Source organism: Panthera onca, chromosome X (genome assembly GCF_046562875.1).
Source record: "Panthera onca isolate mPanOnc1 chromosome X, mPanOnc1 haplotype 2, whole genome shotgun sequence".
NCBI classification, from domain to species: domain Eukaryota; kingdom Metazoa; phylum Chordata; class Mammalia; order Carnivora; family Felidae; genus Panthera; species Panthera onca.
In genome coordinates, this window is record NC_138357.1 from 121,760,967 (window position 1) to 121,781,739 (window position 20,773).

The 20,773-nt window shown below is 50.6% G+C and overlaps 1 protein-coding gene across 1 annotated transcript; it reads right to left on the reverse strand.

Moving 5' to 3' along the window:
* Positions 1-9,982: 9,982 nt before the first annotated feature.
* HCCS (holocytochrome c synthase) lies at positions 9,983-20,594 on the reverse strand. The gene is made up of 7 exons (XM_081794028.1): positions 20,457-20,594; positions 19,752-19,895; positions 17,537-17,688; positions 15,063-15,211; positions 14,093-14,212; positions 11,912-11,998; positions 9,983-11,351 (listed from the first exon to the last, which is right to left on the reverse strand). The coding sequence occupies exons 2-7, from the start codon at positions 19,861-19,863 to the stop codon at positions 11,153-11,155; spliced, it is 819 nt and encodes a 272-aa protein (XP_081650154.1). The 5' UTR covers positions 19,864-19,895; positions 20,457-20,594; the 3' UTR covers positions 9,983-11,152.
* Positions 20,595-20,773: the final 179 nt, after the last annotated feature.

The following is a 20,773-nucleotide window of genomic DNA, read 5'->3' on the forward strand; positions in this document are numbered from 1 at the left end:
GACTTTGTTCCCTGGCATTAAATCTGATGAATGAACTCACCCGCCATTCCAGACCTACCCTTCACTATCCACAAGTCCAAGTGCAATAGACAGCAGCACTACTATACATATGCAGCTAAAGAGCTGGTAAAAAATTATCAGACGGTTTGGGAACACTGACACACTTAGAAGTTTACAACAATCATTTCTTGCGAGTGGGGGCTGTGTTTAGCCACAGGCCGGGTTTCCGCCTGTTGGACAGGTGTTGCCAACACAATCCCTGTAAGGTACATCCGTCCTAAAGGCCTTAGATGCTTCATTCGTTTCAGCGGCCGGCTGGGACTCAGGAAGGATTTGGCCGCCAGTATCCGGATCTTCCCGGGTGCCCGCACGCAGCGGAAAGTTGTGAACGAGGCTCCGAGCAAACGCTACTCGATTGTGGATGGCAAGTTGCTTTTCCGTGCCACCCCCTCTCCTCCTACTGACCCTGTGTTTTCCAGGCTCTGAGCGTGACTGTGACCTGGCCAGTTGTTTCCCCCCATTCTGGACTGAACTGCCTCGTGCATCGGGCCCTCTGCCCGCCAGGCTCTTGCCCAAAGAGTTTTATGTTTTAAAGCTTCCAGACCAAATGGCTCTGCGGTGGACGTCGGTGACACAAAGGGTAATGAAAAGTCTCTCCATCTGTTGATAGATCGAGAATAGCTGGTCCAGGAAACAGGGCTCAGCATGTATTTGAAATAATCAAACTGAGTGTGTGTGTGTGTGTGTGTGTGTGAAAGAGAGAGAAACAATATTCACTCTCCCTCTCTCTTTGTGTGATTTAAGCCCAGCGGCCGTACCTTTAGCATAGCGAGTGAAAGCTGGGTTTTTAGATACCCTTATCACATTGAAAATAAGTTGTTTTAGAATACACACACGGGACCCAAGGACCGGAGTGGAAATTGAAGTAATTTGTAACACCTTGTAAATGACAGAACGCCTGACAAGAAACAAATAGAGCTCAGACGCTCTCAGGTTGGACAAAACCGTGGAGCAGGCTGTTCCAGTTTACTCCTGTGAGCAAAGAAGCGATGTCGCAGGTGTCTCTGCGTCTGTGAACACGAGCACTGCTTGTGTGTCTCTGGCAACAGGGCCAGAAAGATGATGGCAGAAATGGCCGAACGCGAGTTTCTATTGATCCATCTAAGTGGCTGTTAACGTACGCGCGTTGTGGTTTGTCACAGAAAACACAAACCTCTCCCACCAGTGGAATTTGCGCAAGTTGAGGAAACATCTAGATAAGCCCGGCTTGCTTCTTTTCTCCTGCGCGTTTCACTACACACCTGCTTGGCAGGGGGACAGCATTGGGATTAAACGTAAGGAGCCGTCCGGAACAAAGTCCAGGCCTGTGGCGCAGGCTTCTGGCAGGCGGACGGCAGGGGGTGGACGAGAGACGGGACCACGGCTCGGCCGGACGGATTTCTGAAACGGGACTAAACGGGCAGCAAATGTTCGAGAGAAAACAATGCAAACCAAAGGCGGATGCCAAAAAAGGTGGAGAGTCTTCGGCGCAGTCGAGGCGACAGATGGCGTGGCGGAGACGGGCGACGGCGGATAGTGGTCCCTGGGGTGCGCACCCCTGGCCCGGTGAGGCCCCCCCCGCGCACCGAGGTGCGCGCAGCACCCGCCCCAACCGAAGACCCCACGGAGGTTGCAAAAGGGTCAGGAGATTCTCGAAATTCAATTCAGGCGACATCCGTTCAGCCTAGAGTGACCGACTCGTCCCAGTTTGATGGGGACATCCCGGCTTTCGTGATAAAAAAAAAAAAACCAGGGCCCTGCCTCAATGGTCACGTTTTAGTAGAGGCACCTCGCGTGCTGTGTCTGAGATGTAAATATACTGAACACAGATTTCTTGTCCCGGATACGACACGGGACGTACTTCTGTTAGAGAGCCACTCACTGGTTACCTGACATTCAGTTGAACTGAGTGTCTCTTGGTAAGTCTGGTCACCCTCATCTGCAGCCATGGTACCCCACTCAGTCCCCAGTGGCTTGACATCTTCACTGAATGTTGCACGGGGCCTCCCCAGCCCTGAAGGACCAGCTGCATGCCTGCCACGTGCAGCCACATTCTCTCTAGCCACCAGCCACCCCCTGGTCCAGGGCATCTTATCCCCAGCCTCCCCGGGATCCCAGCCTCCCCGGGATCCCACCCTCTCGGCCTGTCTCGCAGGTGTCTTCTGTGCGCCTGCCCTCACCAGCTCCTTCGTTCCTCCACGCCACCGCCCTGGGTGTAGTTTACAATCCACACCTTGTCACAGGCGTGTCCCTGCTTTAAAACCACCGATGGCCTCCTCCCCCTCTGGCCTCCAAGACGAAGTCCACACGCCCGGTGATAACATCCAAACGCTCCAGAGTCCAACCTCAATCCGGCCTCCACCCCTGGTGTTTCCCCACAGCGCTACCGGCTCCTCTGGCCACATCCGGGAGACACCCCATCCCCACACGCAGGACGCACTTCTGTTCCAAGGGTCCCGACTGCTCTTCCCTGCATTTCCTACTCAAAGGCTATTATTTCCTTATAAAGTTGGCTTGACGCCTCCCGTCGCACACACGTGCTGAATCACAACTTACACAGGTACTTGGCCCACGTGGCCATTTTCGCGAGCGTTGCTGTGCCTTATCAGTACCGCTGTACGTTGTATCTCGAGATCATTCCCACTCTGCCCTCGAAGGGAGGCACTGTGCACTCAGGACTGGGCAGAGACCCAACATACGGTCGGCATTTGATAAATTGTTGGCCGAGCGTATGCGTGTAAATGTGATCGAGCAATTTACCATGCGATGGAGCAAACACACAAGTCCGTGGGCCTCCCCGCAAACACAGAGATGGAGGTATGTTTTCCAAATTAACAGACTTTGGAAGAAACGGCAGGACAGTCTGGGGAGAAGCGCATGGCGAGCACAGGGACCCTGTGTCCTCGCCAGCCATGCTCCACGAAGACACGTTGCCCAGCTCGGTACTATCTGGGACAGGCAGGGCGGGTGGCTTGGATGTGTTATCTTTCCATTCTTAAGAGTAAAAATCTAGTCGTAGGCATGGCAAGTAAATGTATATTTGCCTGCTCCCTGCTTGGTGCACGCTTGCTAATATTGGAGAAACAATGACCTCTCGAAGTGTGGCCTTCGGGGTCAGAGAGAACAGGGTTTGACTCCCGGCTTTGTCATTCACTAGCCGGGTGACCTCAGAGTCATCAGGGCATAATAACACCCGACCTTCAGGACTGTTCTGAGGGTTAAGCGAGAAACTGCCTAGAGCAGCGGCCGGCCATACACTAAGTAGTCAACAAATTGCCGCGAATTGGCGTCCCACGTGCGATCGCTTTAGAAGATACAACCTGGGACCCTCTGCTGCGAAGGGCAGGTCCTGTAACTAGCATCTATTAACAACATCTGCTCCAACAGAGGTGTTACACTCATTAACTCCTCTAACCTCCACAAGCAGTAGACAGGAACCACAGCTGTCCTCTGTTGGCAGAGGGCACAGATGACTCAGAGTGACATCACACGAGTCGCCCAAGGTCACACAACTACAGGGCGGCAGAGCCAGGATGTGGTGGCAGGCCATCCAATTGTGCTCTGTGGTTCTTGGGCGACAAGTTGGACAGACCTTCCGGTGTTTCCATACAGATAATATGCCCACGTTTGCTCGGAAACTGAAGGAGGAAAAAAAAAAATTTCCTCCTACCCTCTTAAGTGTTTTACCCAGGGCCTGTGAATTAAACTAGCAAAAGACAGCTTAACAGGAGAAAAGGGTGTATTTCATTCCCATAATGGGAGCCAGCCAAAGAGTAGCTGGCCCCTTAAATGGTTGAAGTTAAAGGTTTATCTGTCTTAGGAGAGAAAAGGGAGCGGGGAGAGACGGCTTCTTTGAGCAAAACAAATAGGTTTATGTAAGAAAGACACATGGGCTTTTAGGAGAGCAGACAGCAGAAAAGAAAGTTTGCGATAATGTGAGTCTATACAGGTATGAGTGATTTTCCCGTCTCCTTCAGGACCATAAAACGTCTCAAATGTGTTCAGCTTAAAATCGTCTCCTTGCCAGCTCTGGGGTTGTGAGTGGGTTTCCACAAAGGTAAAATGCATTAGAAAAGGAATTAGAGACATGCTTTTTCCTACAGGAGACAAACAGGGCGAGTCGGTGCTCAGAGCCTCCTTAAAGTCCGGTTACTTCGCTGGCTCCAAGATCAAGGACCAGTCCGGGGCCAGACTGTGCTCTGGAAGGTCAGTCATGAGACGAGCATGAGGCCAGATGAGCCACCTGGCCCTTCTTCCTTCCCGATGCGCCACAGGACACTTTGCATCTGGTGGTCTTGCCCTCCCTCTCACCTCCCACCAAGAGATTTCCATCAGCTGCTTAGCCATCTGGGGAGGGGCGGTTGCCGCCTCGGCCATGAGCACATCCGAGCTTGGCAGAAGGGCGAAGATCCGCAAGGGACCAAGCCAGTGCTGGTTTGCAATGTCGCTGCTGAGCGAAGTGTGCAAACAAAGACGGCAGAGCCCTTCGGCAGGGACAGAGTGCAGACACCAGAGGGAGAGGCTGGACGGGCCCTGGGTAAGCCATTCTGCAAATGTGAATGTTTGGGGTTGAATTGTGTCCCCCCAAAAGATGTTGAAGTCACATTACCTGTGGACGTGATCTTATTTGCAAACGGGGTCTTTGGAAATGATCGACGTAAGATGAGGTCATTATTAGTGAGGGCACAAACCCAATGTGGCTGGGTGTCCTAATAAAAGGGGGAAATTTGGGTGCAGACACAGCCCCCCATCCATGTGGAGACTGGGGTTCTGCCACAGGCCAAGGAACTACCGGAAGCCGGCAGAGAGGCCTGGAGCCCATTTTCCCCAGGGGCCTGGCTCTGCACTCTGATCTTACTTGTAGCTTCCAGAACTCGAGAGAATGCCTTGCTGTGGTGTAAACCACTCAGTTCGTGGTGCTTTGCTGTGCCCTCGCCAACGAATATGGTGAGAAAATCTCAAGTAGCCCAGATAACCCAGATGATGCGTTTTCCCCTCTGAGACCACGATTCACGCAGGAGCAGCTCGCAGTAGAAGAGGGGTTTTCTGTGTGCCCGCTGGGGACACTGTCTTCACCTCATTGCTAACTCGCCATCACCTACAGAAGTCATGTGAGCAGATGAACTTCCAGAGGAAGGACAGATTTCCAGGGCACCTGGGTGGCTCAGTCGGTTAAGTATCTGACTTTTTTTTTTTTTTAATGATTTATTTATTTTTGAGAGAGAGTGCGAGCACGAGCGGGGGAGGGGCAGAGAGAGAGGGAGACATAGAATCCGAAGCCGGCTCCAGGCTCCGAGCTGTCAGCACAGAGCCCGACGCGGGGCTCGAACCCATGACCCAAGAGATCATGGCCTGAGCCGAAGTCGGACGCCTAACCGACTGAGCCACCCAGGCGCCCCAAGCCTCTGGCTCTTCATTTCGGCTCAGGTCATGATCTCGTGGTTGCCTTCTCTCTCTGCCCCTCCCCCACTCGCTCTCGCACTCTCTCTCAAAATAAACTCAAAAAAAAAAAAAACCTAACAAAGGATAGATTTTCATTATTGACACAAAACAAAGGTGAAATTGTGCGACATTCAAAACAGAGGAGAGCGGGTGGGCTTGAAGGAGGAGACGGAAACACGCAAAATTGGCCAAGCGGCATTTACATTGAACACGCTTTCCTACTTGGGACTTCGGCCGGCGCCAGGCAGAGCCGGGGGCGGGGACAGGTGGCAGTGTGCAGGATTTCAAGGACCTGGAGGAAAGTGGGGCCGAGATCGCAGGCCCCCGCCCCTCCTCCCAGCAGCCCAGTCTCCTGGGAGCTCCGTTAGGAATGCAAATCCTCCCTGACTTGCTGAATCAGGAATCCTGGGGCTGCCCCCTCCCTCTGTTTTAACAAGCCTTCCAGGCTATTCTGATCCGCCGGGAAGTTTGAGAAGCATCAAGCTGGGAAGCCACAAAAGGGAGACAGCTGGAGGGAGGGATGGGCAGCAAGATCCAGACTGCTGCTCTAATGCAATACTTTGCCTGACTGATATCGAATCGTCTGTTTTTTTAAAAGTTAGATGAAGCTGGAAATCATAACATGATTACCTGTTATAGTGTAACCAGAAACACATAAACGTACATCATTTGTGACTATTTTCCCAACCCTTTCCGGTTTCAGGGAAATATTTTGAGTGATTCTCCTTCAAAAACCTTCTTAGCCGTTTGTTAGTATGTATAGACTTGGTTTATCCGTTTATATTGCGTTGTCTTTTCTTTTGCTTAATTGAGTTACTGGCTCTTTTTTTTCTTCCAAGATTTTCTTTCAATCCAAGTTAGTTAACATCGAGGCTAGTATCGGCTTCAGGAGCAGGATTTAGTGATTCAGCACTTAGATACCGCACCCGGTGCTCATCACAACAGGTGCCCTCCTTCATGCCCATCACCGTCTAGCCCATCCCCCACCCGCCTCCTGCCAGCGGCCCTCAGTTTGTTCTCCAGAGTCAAGAGTCTCTTATGGTTTGCCTCTTGGTAAACTGACTTCTCAATTAATAGCAGAGGGGGGCTGTAGTGATCAGCCAGCACATTTTTTTTTCTTTTTTCAAAATAGCTCTCTTGGGCTGTAACCACACACAGTACAATTCACCCACTCAGGAGGATGGTGAAGGGAGTTCGCCCTATCGGGACGAAGCTGAAATGAAGCATGAAGGGAACGGCATCCGGGGAGCTGGAATCGACCAGGTGCACACTCAGCCTTGCACCTGTGGTGACGAGTCCCAGCAAGGCCTCTGGTACCTGCCGCCAAAAACGTCCTGATCATCTTCCATGCCAAGCCATTGAAGGGCCGGGAACTAGCTGAGTGAACTTACCCGAAAATGGAGAAGGAAAAGCAAAGTGTTTAAATGATGATTCTGCCCTTCAGGACTCCACTCAGCTACTGTTGTGACGTCTCTGTCTTCACACGGTTCCCCCGTTGTAGCACTGAGTCGTTGTTTCCGTGGCCCCCGTCACATGTGACCCTGCATGTCTGAAAGCATTAAGGAAACAATTATAAATCCAAGACGGCTCCCACGTGTCCACGCCTCATCCCCCGAGTAGACATAGGCGTCCCGAGAAGGAACTTGTCTTAGAAGCTTTAACGTCTGCACCAGCAGCTGCTACGATCCCACAAAAACACTGGAACGCTTGCTATGGGAGGTGACGCCAGGTTGAACACTTGGCAGGAAGCGCTGTCACCGTCTCTTCAAACCAAGGGAGTAGCGTACGGAAGCATGAGGTAGATGTTTTACTGCTTATACAAATGGCCTGGAATTTTATTAAGGTAACTGTGCCACAGCAGTAAGTGTATTCTGTCTATCATGGGGGAAGGAATAATATCACTTTATGCTGTAGGTTTAAGAAATTATGAAACATTATGTAATTTTATTTGCAGAAAACATAACCTTGTATTATCTGTTTTTGTGTTTTTATGGTTTTGTTTTTTTAGTTTCTTTTGAGAGAGAGTGTGAGTGGGGCAGGGGCAGAGAGAGATGGAGAATCTCAGGCTGTCAGCGCAGAGCCCGACGTGGGGCTCAAACTCATGAACTGTGAGATCGTGACCTCAACCACAGTCAGACGGACGCTCAACCGACTGAGCCACCCAGGCGCCCTTGTAATATCTGTTTTGAGTCTGGATACAGATTAAATTTTCACGGAGCGGGGATACCTTTGGGATCCTGGAGATGCGGTGAGCTACATTTTAGACCAGGGAGCACAGGAGCCCAGTTATAATCTTTATTTTTCTCCAGCGGGACTTGCATATTACGTACACCATGTCCCCCTGCCCCGTTTCTAGTTTTCAAAAGGTCAGAGACTGCTCCCTGCCTTGTCCAATGAACCCGGATCAGGAGGAGACCCTGCTGTTCCCCCAGCAGATTCTCCTTGGGAGAGGGAGGCCGACTACCTATCATGGCTTAGTACTTCTCAGATGCCCCGCTTCTCCCTCACACCGCCCTTTCTTTGTTGATTTCTGAATGCCTGTGGCCCCCACCCCAGATTCAAGTGTTGACCTCTCGCTCCCAACGCGATGGTATCAGGAGGTGGGGCCTTTGGGGGGCGCTGAGGTCAGTAGGGTGGAGCCTTGCGAGGGGATCGGGTCCTTCTAAAGGAGACTCCAGCCTGCGCCCTTGCCCCTTCCTGTGAGGACCCACGTGAAGACGGCCTGCTGTGAACCAGGAAGCCAGCTCTCCTCACCGGCCCGGAGTCTGTGGAGCCTTGATCTCCGACCTCCAGCCTCCCAAAGCGTGAGTGGTAAATTTCTGTTGTTTCTCAGTCGCCCGGTCAATGGCATTCGGTAACAGCAGGCCGAACGGGCCCAAACAGATTTATTATTCTTTTTAAGGCTGAGAAAGCTGAGGCCCAGAGATGTGAAGATCACACAGCAAGCGAAGGGGCTGAGCTGCGACTCTAAGCCAGCCATCTGCTTTCGAGACTCGCTTTTTTTTGGAAACTGAAGTATAACTGACACATGCCATTAGTTTCAGGGTTACACTGTAAGGATTGGTGTTTGTATCTATTGGAGATGATCGCCACAGTTAAGTCTCCTTAACATCCATCACCGCAGTTACACTGCATCCTTAGGACTTTGTTTATAACAGACTTGGACCTCTCGAGCCCTTTCACAGATTTCACCCCCGCCCCATGTTCGGCAACCACTAATCTATTCCTCTGTATCGATGAGCTCCGTTTTTGTTTTTTCAGATTCCACATACAAGTGACATCATATGCCATTTGTCTCTTATTTCACTTAGCACAATGCCCTCAAGGCCCATCTGTGTTGTCGCAGACGGCAAGATTCCCTTTTTTAAGCTGACAGTCTGTCGTCCATCTATACCGTATTTTCTTTACTCACTCCTCTGTTGGTGGACACTTAGGTTGTTTCCATGTCTTGGCTATTGGAAATAATGCTGCCGTCAACATGGGGGCACAGATGTCTTTTGGGGGACATGCATTCATCACCACACATGGCCTCAAGCCTACGAAGACACAGATGATCCACAGTACAAGTCCCGTAGTCACTGCAGAGGTGAGGCATGAATTCTGCATCTCATTTCAGATAGGAAGGAATAGCTCTGCTAGAGAATTAACTGTATTGGTGACTCAGTAATCCGTTAACTATACATTTAGTATATTCAAAAATACTTAGGTGAACTCGTGTCCCCCTAGATTACCACAGCCTATCTTTAAATTGGAAATCTAGAACTTACCACCCTTTCACTTATAGACTGTCCCTTGAAAGGCTTGAGTGCTGATCGGGGCTGCCCCTTTTGCCTGTCGTGTTCCCGGGACGACGCGGAGGGCACAGCTCCCTAGACACACGGAATTGCTAGGGAATATTCCAGGGAGATATACGAGCCCGATTCCAACCCCGCCTTGTTCACTAATACCTGCCCTAATGACAGGAGTTTGTTCTGCTTCTGAATAGTGTGAATACTGGAGACAGAAGACTTAATTTAAAACCTCAGAGAACATCCAAAATGGAGTTCATGTTCCAAATGCATCTCCTGTCAGAGCGGAGAAGTGTTGGCCCCCAGATATGAGCGGGTATGATCTAGGCACACAACCGCTCTGACATCCAGTGGGCTATGACCTCTCCCAGGAGCGGTGGAAGGCTGGACTACATCAATCCTGCATTCAGCCTTGATGGACAGTTTACTGTGGATGAGGTCTTTCTCGAGAAACAGTGTGGGTCTGTCAACGGGGGGAGCCCCTGCCTGTGGCGCAGTGTTACACTTTCTCGTAACACTACCTTATCCTACACTCACTCAATGGCACGTAGGACCAAAAAACTGCCAGCGGTTATTACTTTTCTCAGTTTACCAATGTGACTCACGGATGACAAAACGGCTACCAGGGAGACTACGGCGTCACTTCTGCACAGGTGATTTCTGTCTGGAGAAATGGCCGGGAGATGTGAAGTTACTCTTAACATCAAAACCTGTTAACTATCAGCTTTATTTTATTTTAAAATATACAAATATTTTGACACGTAGAAGCGTTCAGAGCTGTCGGATTTTGAAAACACCACACAATACCGACACAACCAAGAAATTCCACGTCACGTGAATCGCTGCAGACTGCCAGTTCCTTCCACTAACCTAACATTACAGATTCAAGGTACATCAAACGGGTTAACATTGGCAATGCTTAAGAGAACAGTAACGTGCTGCTCTAAGCAGAACAGCCAGTTTAGGAATCACGGGCAGAAAAGCATTTCAACGGCAAACTTAGAGCTCCCTGCAAAAAAAAAACCTGCACCGAGACAGCGAGTTGATACAAACATTCCGTATCTGGGAAAATACTCTTCTTGTGAATTCTAACACTCAACAGAATAGGATCCTGTCTTCGAGAGGGACCGTCCTGGCACTGTGACTTGCACCAAATCTCTAAGGTTCGGGTTAGGCTGACCGGAGGGAGGGCTTCAGGCAGAAGACATGGGACTCGGAGCGGGGAGAACACGTCCAATGTCACGGGCAACGAGACCTGCTTGCGGGAGCGGAGTTCCGTACCAGGATGGCAGGAATCGAAATGGACATATTTAAAAAGTGAAAACATATACACCAATGCAGGCGCATCATCAAATCATGCGGGTCTTGAAACTATTCTCTAACAAGGCCCAGCCTGAGCGATTCTCACAACCGAGACTTCGTGGAGCTGAGACGCACCTTAGTTTTGCCGAGCGCGTTCCCAGGGCACACCTCTGCGTTTTCCTAAGGGTGCGCTCCTAAACCGTACGGATGACGGCACAACCTCCGGAAAAGAATCTTTCTTAAAATTGGAAGGGAGCCCCTTTTTTCCTTACTCTTCCTCACGAACATGTGAGGTTGTTCACTCTTCTAGATTAAATGCACAGGCAATACTGCGGCAAAAGGAAAACCCAAGGGACCGCTTCCCACTGAGGCCAAGTGGGAAGGAAACCTAGAATGATCTGGCATAAACTATGAGGTGAAAACAAAAGAACACGGTGCATGGGACCCTCACTAGGTATACAGTGTCACGACCCACTTGACATTCCCATTACATCACGAGAGCAATTCGGTTTGGGGAAGAGTTTAATGTATCGCTCAGGAAAAAAATAGCTCGTATTTTCCCATCGCTAACGGAGCGGTGGTTACGAGGTCCAGCGCCACCACGCGACCTTCATCCTGTCCCACACCGCCGAAAAAGAATCCAAAGCGGGCCGGACGTCCAGGATGGTGAACTGGTAGTCCTGGTTAACTTCGCCGCCGTCGTAGTAGTCGATGACATACCTGACTTCTGTCCCACAGCGGTTGATGATCCAGTCGTGCCTGTCAAAAGGCAACTCGTACCTGAAACGAAAACATGCTCGTGAGCGTGAAAGCGCTTGCTCTCGGGGTCACACGCCCAACCGGGGAGGTGAGCCTCAGAGGACCGGTCTGCTGCGCTGAAGAGAGACGCTGCTGAAGAGCCGCGATGAGCCCAGCCCAGGTCAGATGACGGCTCGTATGTCTGCAGAGCAGCAGTCGACAGAAAAGAGACCCGGGCCGGGGAGGTCCCAGGAGGCGTTGCAGCGATCCAAGCGTGAGCTGAGTCTGTCTACGCTGGAGGAACAGAGAGGGACGCAGAGCGGTCAGATGCACAGAGACCACGGGAAGGAGCGAGAGGACAGATCCGAGAACACGGAGGACAAGTGAATTCCGTGCTACGATAATCAGACCGGGGACAAGTCACAAAACCCTAATAAATCTGCCCACCACTGGGCACACTTGAGGGAGAGGAAGAAACCTGCAGCTGAACACTGAGTTTTGCAAGACGGAGCTGCAGTCCTGAGGCTGTCTGCTTTAGGTGCCAAGAGAAAGCTGATCCTGACCCGAGGCATGTAAAATAACATTTGTGCGCTGCCACTCACCCCATCCAGGAACGGATTCTTGCCCTTGGTGAGTACTCTTTCGCTTTACCTCCGAACCGGATCAACGATGGACCACAAGGACACTCCCTAGAAATTCGCCAACAAGAAAAGCCTATTAAAATATTTTCCCCCCTCTGAGAAATGCGATGTTGCAGTTTTTCAACAACACACGTTTTTCTGTGTGCATTTTATGTATCACATTTACAGAGTGAGAGAACTTCGAAAACAATTCAGAGAAATATCCCTTTTCGTTAAAAATATTGCTCTTTATTTCGGGGTCAAGTCTGTTCCACTCCTTCCACTTCAATCCAAGTATCTGCGCTGTTTCTTTCCAGGAGTGAGGAAATGGACTTTACATTTGGTGGAAAGGGAAACGTTCTTAGGAAAAAGATAAAAGGTTAAGTAGTGGGCATGACACTTCTTTCACATGCTGCAGCTGGGTTTTTTAAGACGAACAGAAGAAAATCCTACTCTTCTTTCATTTGAAACCAGTGAACAAAGCCTTTATGAAGAAAAATGCTGGCTGAATCCCTAGGAACAAACGAAATCAGCGATGGGCCGGCTCTTCACATCAGGATATACGAGGCCACCTGTCTTGTTAGCTGCTGTCACCGTGAGGACAGGCTTCAGTCCTGGTGGCCCTAATGATGGGGCGGGGGGAGAAAACCAGCCCCAGTGTAACCGAGCCCTACCCGAGGCCCATCCGAGTTCCTGTACTTCCTTTACGAACCATTCGCTAGCATCTCAAGAGGGTCGCCAGCAAAGAAGTAAATTCGACCCAGGCAAGCTTTCTCCTGGAGGCTGTAGCATGTGTCTCTAAAGGGCCAACTTCATTTCGAGGGACCCCAGAAAATGACTAGGAAGGGGGTGAAACTGACAAAGCGGACTTCTCCTGGTCTCTCTCTGCTCCAAAGTCACACTACAAGTAGTTGGCAGGTGGCTTTCATTACAGTGGACTTTTAGTCACTGCAGACACCTGTGGGTGGCTTCATCGGTGAGCTGGGAACATGGCTCCTGCTGGTCTCGGGTCGCGGAGGGGAGTCCTGGGTGCCCTGCCGTTCTCTCCTCGCACGGACCCCTCCCAGGCCTGGTGCCCAGCCAGTGACACCCACGGAGGGCTACTAATGAATCTCAGAGTTCAAATATTTAAAAACTGGGATACCTTAACGAAATCATTAAGTGGACTTTAGCCAAGAAGTTAATCCCATTTTATCACAAATTTAAAATGTAATTCATCAATGATGATACAATCTGGCTTTCTGTGCAGACATCCCCCACCCTTACGGTTCTCAAGGTGGACTCTGCAGACCGGCGGCATCTATGTCTTTCTAGAAATGCCAAGTCTGGGCCTCATCCCAGACCTACTGAATTAGAATCCCTGGGGCTAGGGGCCCCGGCTCCCACAGACCTCAGGCCCACCACTGCTGACAAACACGTGACTGCCGCACCTGTTCCCCCGAGGGAAAGGCCCACTGCTGAGACCTCTCCTGAGGTCTGGTCCTGATGGGAGTTCAGTGATGCTGAGGGAACGGAACTGCTCTTCTCCTCACCCTTGGGGCACAGCACCGGGCCATCTCCCACCCCATGTGCCTTCCGTGTACTGTGACATTCCTCCCACTGAGAGGCGGGCACCACGGCCCCTTCCCCTGAACCTGGGCAGGCTTGTGATGCTCTGGGACTGCCGAGGCCAGGTCATCAAGGGAGATGTAGCTTCCCTGGAGTTTTCCGGAACACTAGCTCTCGGAACCCAGTCACCATGGCGTGAGGAAGCCGAAGCAGCCAGGGGCAGGTGTCCTGGCTGACAGCCGACACCAGTCACCAGGTGAGGAAATGGTCTAGCCTGCAGAGGATCCCGGCCCACGGCTGTCAAGCCCATCCCCGATCAGAGCCTGGCTGCAGCCCTAGGCGTTGTGAGCAGAGATGAGCCACCCCTGCTCTGTCCTTTCTGCACTCGGGACCCAATGAATCCACAAGCATAATAAAATGGTTGCCGTTTCACGCAGCTGGGTGGGAGCGGGTCTGTCATACAACTGTCACCGAAACAGGCCTACCACCTAAAATGTTGTATTACAACAGCACACTGTTTGAATACAACGTTAAAACTCTAGAAAGCAGAGCCCAAATAAGAAAGATGTCGGAAAAATGCTGTTTTTTTTTTTTCAAGCTCTCAGACATACTTACGCAGCATGAAGGGCTTCCCACTTCAAAATCTCCTTCCAGGCTTGCTCGTTATTCTGATTGTGAATTCTGATGATATTGTACATATCTCTCTGACTAATATCGTCATCCTTCCACTTCCACCTAGGAAAGGACATTTGGTAGAACTTGATAACATTACTGATCACGCCATAAAATCAACCCACATATTCGTTTCACCAAGTCACCAAAAACCACTTGCACACAGATCAAGGAACCATAAAGTAACACTTTTTCAGTCAGTACCACTGATTAACTTTTTCTAAGTACTTCACGTAATAGAATTTTTAAACATCTATTACTGGCTATAATAAGTTAATCTCGTGTGTCAAGTTGACTGGGCCATGGGGGGCCCAGATGTTTGGTCAAACATTACTCTGGGTGTGTCTGTGAGAGCATTTTGAAAGAAAATAAGCTTTAAATGGGTAAAACAGAGTGCCCTCCCTAATGTGGGTGGGCCTCATCTGATCAGTTGAAGGTCTTAATAAAAGAATGAGCCTCTTGCAAATAACAGGGAACTCTTCCTGCCTGACTGCCTTTGAGCTGGGATACGGTTTTTTCGGGCCTTTGGACTGGAATGAAAACAACAGTTCTTGGGTCTCCAGCCTGCCAGCTTTTAGACTCAAACTACACATCAGCTCTCCTGGGTCTCCAGCCTGCTGACTGCAGATTGTGGGACTTCTCAGCCTCCCTGATCACGTGAAGTCAATTCCTTACAATAAATCTCTTTACATCTGTAAAGACACACACCCCGTTAGTTCTGTTTCTCCAGAGAATCCTGACTAATACGCTGGCCTTTGTACTGACGTTCTCGTAGGTCTGAAAAATCGGCTGAATGTTATATACTGTCTAGCTTATGAAAATTTACTGTATGTTTTGGGGATAAAAACCTCTTTAACATTTCATTCTTAGATGAACTTGATGAGCAAATTTATACCCTAACATGCTCACTCACCCTTTGCGTAACATCGCATTCCAGAACATCTGTTCAGAAGGATAAACCCACTTTTTGTCTGAATCTGCTCTCGGAATGGATGACTCCTCCCTCACCGTAGACAGCGCAAATGGCTGATCCGGGGCCGGCATCTGATTGGGTGGCGGCATCTAAACGAGGTGAGCGGGTTTTTAAATGTTGGAAATAGACACAAAGTGGAAACGAACAATATAATCGACGACATTCTGGAAAGCAGTGCATCATCACACATGAGGCACAGGTTCCCTATCGAGCCAGTGACATCACGATTTCAGACCTGCCAGCTGATTTGGTTGTTCTGAAGAGTTCTAGTTCTAAAGTTGTTTTTCCTTGTTAAGGAGTTCTCACAAATGGTAGGTACACACTGTGGCTATATTTTCTGTCTCTTTCTCCCCAAGGATTAAGAAGTAAAAATGATTACTGTGACTGCAGACATTTCTAAAGCCCTTTCGATGACGGGCTCTTCAAAAATGCCTGGTCTTCGGAGGAAGAGTCTCAGAAGATACACGTAGACCACCACTTTCTTTTTACGTGTTCTTTGCTTTTACGATCCTGCTGATGCTTTCCGTCTTTGGGCTGAACACATTAGAGAGGAGCAGTGACGCTGGTGGACTGGAAGGAGGGGAAGAATCCTTCCTCCCAGACATAAGGGCGGCAACAGTGCTGTGCAAATACTTGCCCTGGACCAGGGGCTCTCGCCCCGGGCACCGCTGCCATTTGGGGCCGGACAACTTTTGGTTACGGGGGTCTGTTCTGAGCACTGTAGGGTATTTGGCAACCTCTCTGGTCTCTACCCAACAGTACCCCTCCTCCCGAGTCGTGACAACCAGGGTCCTCCCGAGGGCAAACATCAAGCCAGGTTGAGAACCCCTGGCACAGAACTTTTTCTGTGCTGGAAGTATGCGGGATTTTCGAGCAGATCCGCATTTATTATTAAGTCACAACGTGGCCCCTGGTTAGAATGATGTGCACGGTCACCACAGTGGGTTTAAGGACTCGCATCAGAGGCAGGTGGGATTCATTCTGGGATCTGCCACATGCTGGCTGAGGGATGCGGGCCAAACCGCACGCTTGATCATTCTCAGTGGCTTCTGCTCTAAAAACGGGGACGCTGACACTACTGGCTGCACAGGGTGGTTATGAGAACTACTCAAAAGCGTGTATGGTGCTTAGCATGAGGGCTACGGATGCGACTAAAAGAAACGCCGGCTGTTATTAACACTCTCACTACGTGTAACAATCCCATGGGGTAAGAGTCTAGGTCTGTGGGATTCCAAAAGGCCCATGTTCTGAACCACTAGGCTGTTCTCTAACAGCAGTACTGTTCCCTAGTAACTAGTGTTACCTGGAACAGTAGTCTAACGAGGGCACTTTTAGAAATGTCAGGAGACACATTAGGTTGTCATGACCGAGTAAAGAGGGTCCCACTGGCAACTGGTGGGTAAAGACTAGGGAAGCCGCTAAACATCCTATGGAGCACAGGACAGCCCCCACCGCAAGGAACCCACCAGCCTCAATGTCAACGGTGCTAAGGCAGAGAAGCCCTGATCTTGTCCACTTTCCTCCTCAACACAGCAGCGTCCTTAGAGTTTGGCAGGGTCATTACTGAGTGCTGAGGCTGAATGTCTGTGTCCCTCCAAATTGACTGAAGCTGCTGGCACCTTCCAAGAGGACTTCTCAACCTCTGGAACTGTGAGAATAAATGTCTGTACAAGCCACCTAGCTGCTGGTATCGTTACATACATAACATACACACACACGAACACACACACATATATATCACAGCCCTTCTCTTCCAGACTAAGTATTTCTAGTTCCTTCAAATGTTGGCCAAGATTTCTAAATACTTTTGGTAACCATGGCCTTCTAAGAACCCTGTTCTGGCCTTCTAAACTACAGATCTGAGTCTGTCTGTCTCTCCATTAAAATGGGATTCCAAACAGGAAGCCTCCACCCCCCGCACTGTCACAAAATGTAGTGAGGCCGTGCTAGTCTTAGCCTTGCTTTGTCACGCCATCCCACTGGTGGCTGCCACGGGACGCTGTACCACACCAGTGACTCTCACGCAGGCTGGCACCCAGCTGGGCCGGAAAAAGTGCCCTCATCAGCCTCACGCCTATGAGGTTTCCCAAGACCAGAAACACCTTTACCAATCCTAACTGCACTCCTCATGGGACTTCCTGCCTTCCACTTATCCCCAAAGGAACTATTCCTGTGGTGTGGCTTCTTTCCAGTCAACCTACTCTGGCACTTGGTGGTCACGGTTTTCTTTTTCAGGCACCCTCTGAAACGATACTCAGAAATGCCTTCTAGATCTTCAGTGTGGATGGAATATGAGACTTCTGTATCTTAAGAGGAAGAGACAATCAATCCTAGCAGCCAGCGATTTGTCCTGGGAGTCCACAAAGGCATCTCCGTATGACAAGTTGTGGGGAGGGGGGCCGAACGTGAATTACCAGGTTAGAAGGGTCCAGGTCCTCCTTACTGCCGGCCACGGCGCCGGTGACAGGGCACTCCACGTACTCATATGCACGGTCCTGGTGGGTGGGCACAGAGCTCGTTTTGTTCTCACAAGTTGGCTCAGGTGGCTCCGCGCTCACTGGACAGCCTGAAGTAAACGAAGTGTAAAAACAGTGTCACCGCAAAGGCAGGACATCTAGCTCTCTCAATCCGGGCCCTAAAGAGCTAGATTTCTGACCAGGGATCACCATCAAAGGGGGAATAACTTGGAAGGGTACTGAAAAAGTGTTACTTTGTGGTAACACTGTTACCATACTGTTTCAAGCTGCCAAGAACTAAGCTAGCTAACATTCTAAGATCCTAAAGACCAGGAGAAGGTTCTAGATATTTATTCTCCCCTTGAAAGAGAAATGGGTACTCACTCCCTTATTGTGCCATGCCCTCAGCACAACTCTACAAAAAAAAAAAAAAAAAAATCTCAACACTTGCAAAGGAACATATCGTTCGTTCCATGGTTTTAGTAATGGGCTAGAAGGTACCTGCTTGGGCTCCCAGCAGCGAGCTGTTGCAGAGGAACCTAAGTGGGGGGTCGGCCACGTTTTACCAAATCTCCCTTTCTATTCACAAGTTCCAGAAAAGGCCCAGCCCCGATCAGGACACCAGAGGCCTGGCTTCCTGATACCTTCTCTCAGGTACTGAACACAGGAGATGAAAGTGAGCAAAGGAGCCCTCAAAAAGGCTCCTGGAGAAAAGTCTGAATGCCACCCTGCTTGTGTTTGCTCTAGGATGGAAACAAGGCACAGAAAACTACTCCTTGGCCAAGGTTCTATTCCTCATGGGTAGATAGCAAACATTTAGCAACAAAAGGCATATATTAAAGAAAACGGTCCAGGATCCGCATTGGACCCAGATGCCACTTCAAAGGGAAGGTCTGAACCTATAAGAGCAGCAGTGAGAAGGGCAGTTGATGCCCAAAGTTCCAGGGTGCTAATGGAAGCAAGTGTGGGGACTGAGAAGCTGGTCTTAGACTCAGGAGAGGCGCAGGCACCAGGAGAGCCATGGCCCGGGGAGACAGCTGCCCGAGTAAGGAATCCCTGTGTCAGGAAGCAGCAGTAACACCAAGAATACTCTGGATGACCTACACACCAAAGACAAGTTTCCTTTCACTTCCTGTCTTCCGATTCTCCTCCCAGACCCTCATTCTCACTAGGACCTTGTATAGCTGTCCAGTTGAGGGCTGAACAGAGACTTGCTATACTGCCTTTCCTCTCTACCATTCAAAGTGCCAATCTTTTCTGGGTCACTGATCCCAGCTGGCTGTTAGAAAATACCAGTAGCCCCTTTAGTCACCTACAAATACCCGCATTCTTTACTAATGCAAACAAATCAGGCCGACAGCTCTTTTGGATACACGGTAAATGAAATCAAAGCCTGTTTAGGGCTCTATGATCTGCCCCAGGTCACAGAGTTTCTGCTGGCTCTGCCGCTTATTAGCTGTGAGACTTTTTTAAGTTTCCTGAACCATAAAATAGGGAGAAAACCTACCACACAGGATTAGGAAGATGAGAATGTGAACTCCATTAGGCAGAAGCTTTTTGTGTTCTGTATGTTGCTGTTCTCTCAGTGCAAAAACAAACAAAACCCACCAGTGCTTGGCGAAGAGTGGGCGGTGGGTAAATTCTTGCTGACTGACCAAGGCAATGAAAGACTACAAGGCAAGCAAGTGTTTTTCAGGCCACACGTTTATAGACACAGTGCTCTTCCAGGGTTTCTCCATACAAGAAGAATGGAGACAGAGGCAGACGAAGCAGGTGTTTTCTAACAGCCAGCTGGGATCAGTGACCCAGAAAAGATTGACACTTTGAATGGTAGAGGGGAAAGGCAGTATAGCACTCTTGACATGCGGGGCCAGGTGATTCTTTGTTGCAGGCCTGTGCTGTGCACTCCAGGGTGTTTAGCGGGGCTCCTGCCTTCTACTCACTACATGCACCACGTCCTCTCAGTTTTGACAAACCAAAATGCTTCCAGACACCGCCACATGTCCCCTGGGGGGGTGGGGGGGTGGAGGGGTGGCCACCCAGGCTGAGAACCGCCAATGGCAAACTTTGGGGGGGTAAGAGCTAAGGTATGGAGCAATCGCTTCACTCTCACGCACTATCCTAATCCTTTTGGGAATTCCCTTTTTTGTTTTCTAGACAAAGGGTCGATTACCTTTCATTTTCCCTTCATGCATGGGGCATCCTGAAGGCGGGGATGCTGCCTGATGATCAGAAGCATTTGAGGTCTGAACTGCAACAGCAGGAGTAGACGCAGACAAACCCATGGTTGGAACCGCGAGGCCGAATCCAAACAATTCTAAACTCACGCGTGCCAAAAAGCAAAGAAACCGATTAATGCTGATGCCTGGCCTCTGACCACTCCCTTGGTATTCTTAATCTGCCCAACCCTTGTTCCTCCCCCTTGTCATCCTGTTGTAAACCTACAGGGCAGGGTATCCACTTTGAGGGATAGCTTTAATACATTAACCCCTTTAGGAAATACTAGTGCGAAATCTACACCACACCACCCTTTAGACGCACGTTTCTAAGACGTCCGGATTTTGGGGGTGAGGTGAGGGCGCCCCTGAGAAACTACACCACACAGAGGGGGGTGTAGGTCTAGGGAGCAGGGGGTCCTCAAAGTGGTGATCCAGATGGGAGAGGGCAGCCCAGACCAGAACCCCAGACCCGGGCTTAACCAAGGACTGGGAATGAGGGAAGGGTACGGGGCAGAAAAGGGATTCGAGGAGGAAGGAAAGGACCGCGGACGGGAGGACGCGGCCAAAGTCTTCTTCACGCGGTCCCTGCGTGTCTCACCTGGGACCCCTGTCCCGGGACCCCAAAACCCACCGGCCTCGGCCAGCCTGCCCCTCCGCACCTGACTCCAGTCCCGGGCCGCTCCGAGGAGCCGGCCCCGCCTCTAACCGCTAGCCCGCCACCGCCGCCTTCTCCTCTCTCGGTCACCGTTGCCTTCGCGGTCACCGCTGGCGTTCGAGCGCACCGCTACTTCCTTTTCCGAAGGCGGGACTTCCGGGCGCGCGGGAGGCGGGGCGCGGGCTGAAGAGGAACGGCTTCCGTCGATCACGGAGGAGCGGGCCCCGCCCCTTCCCGCCTCGACCTATAAGCTTGAGGGCCGCTCCCCGGCCCCGCCCCTCCTAACCAGCGCGGGCCGGGAGAGTTCTGGCTGGGCCAGAG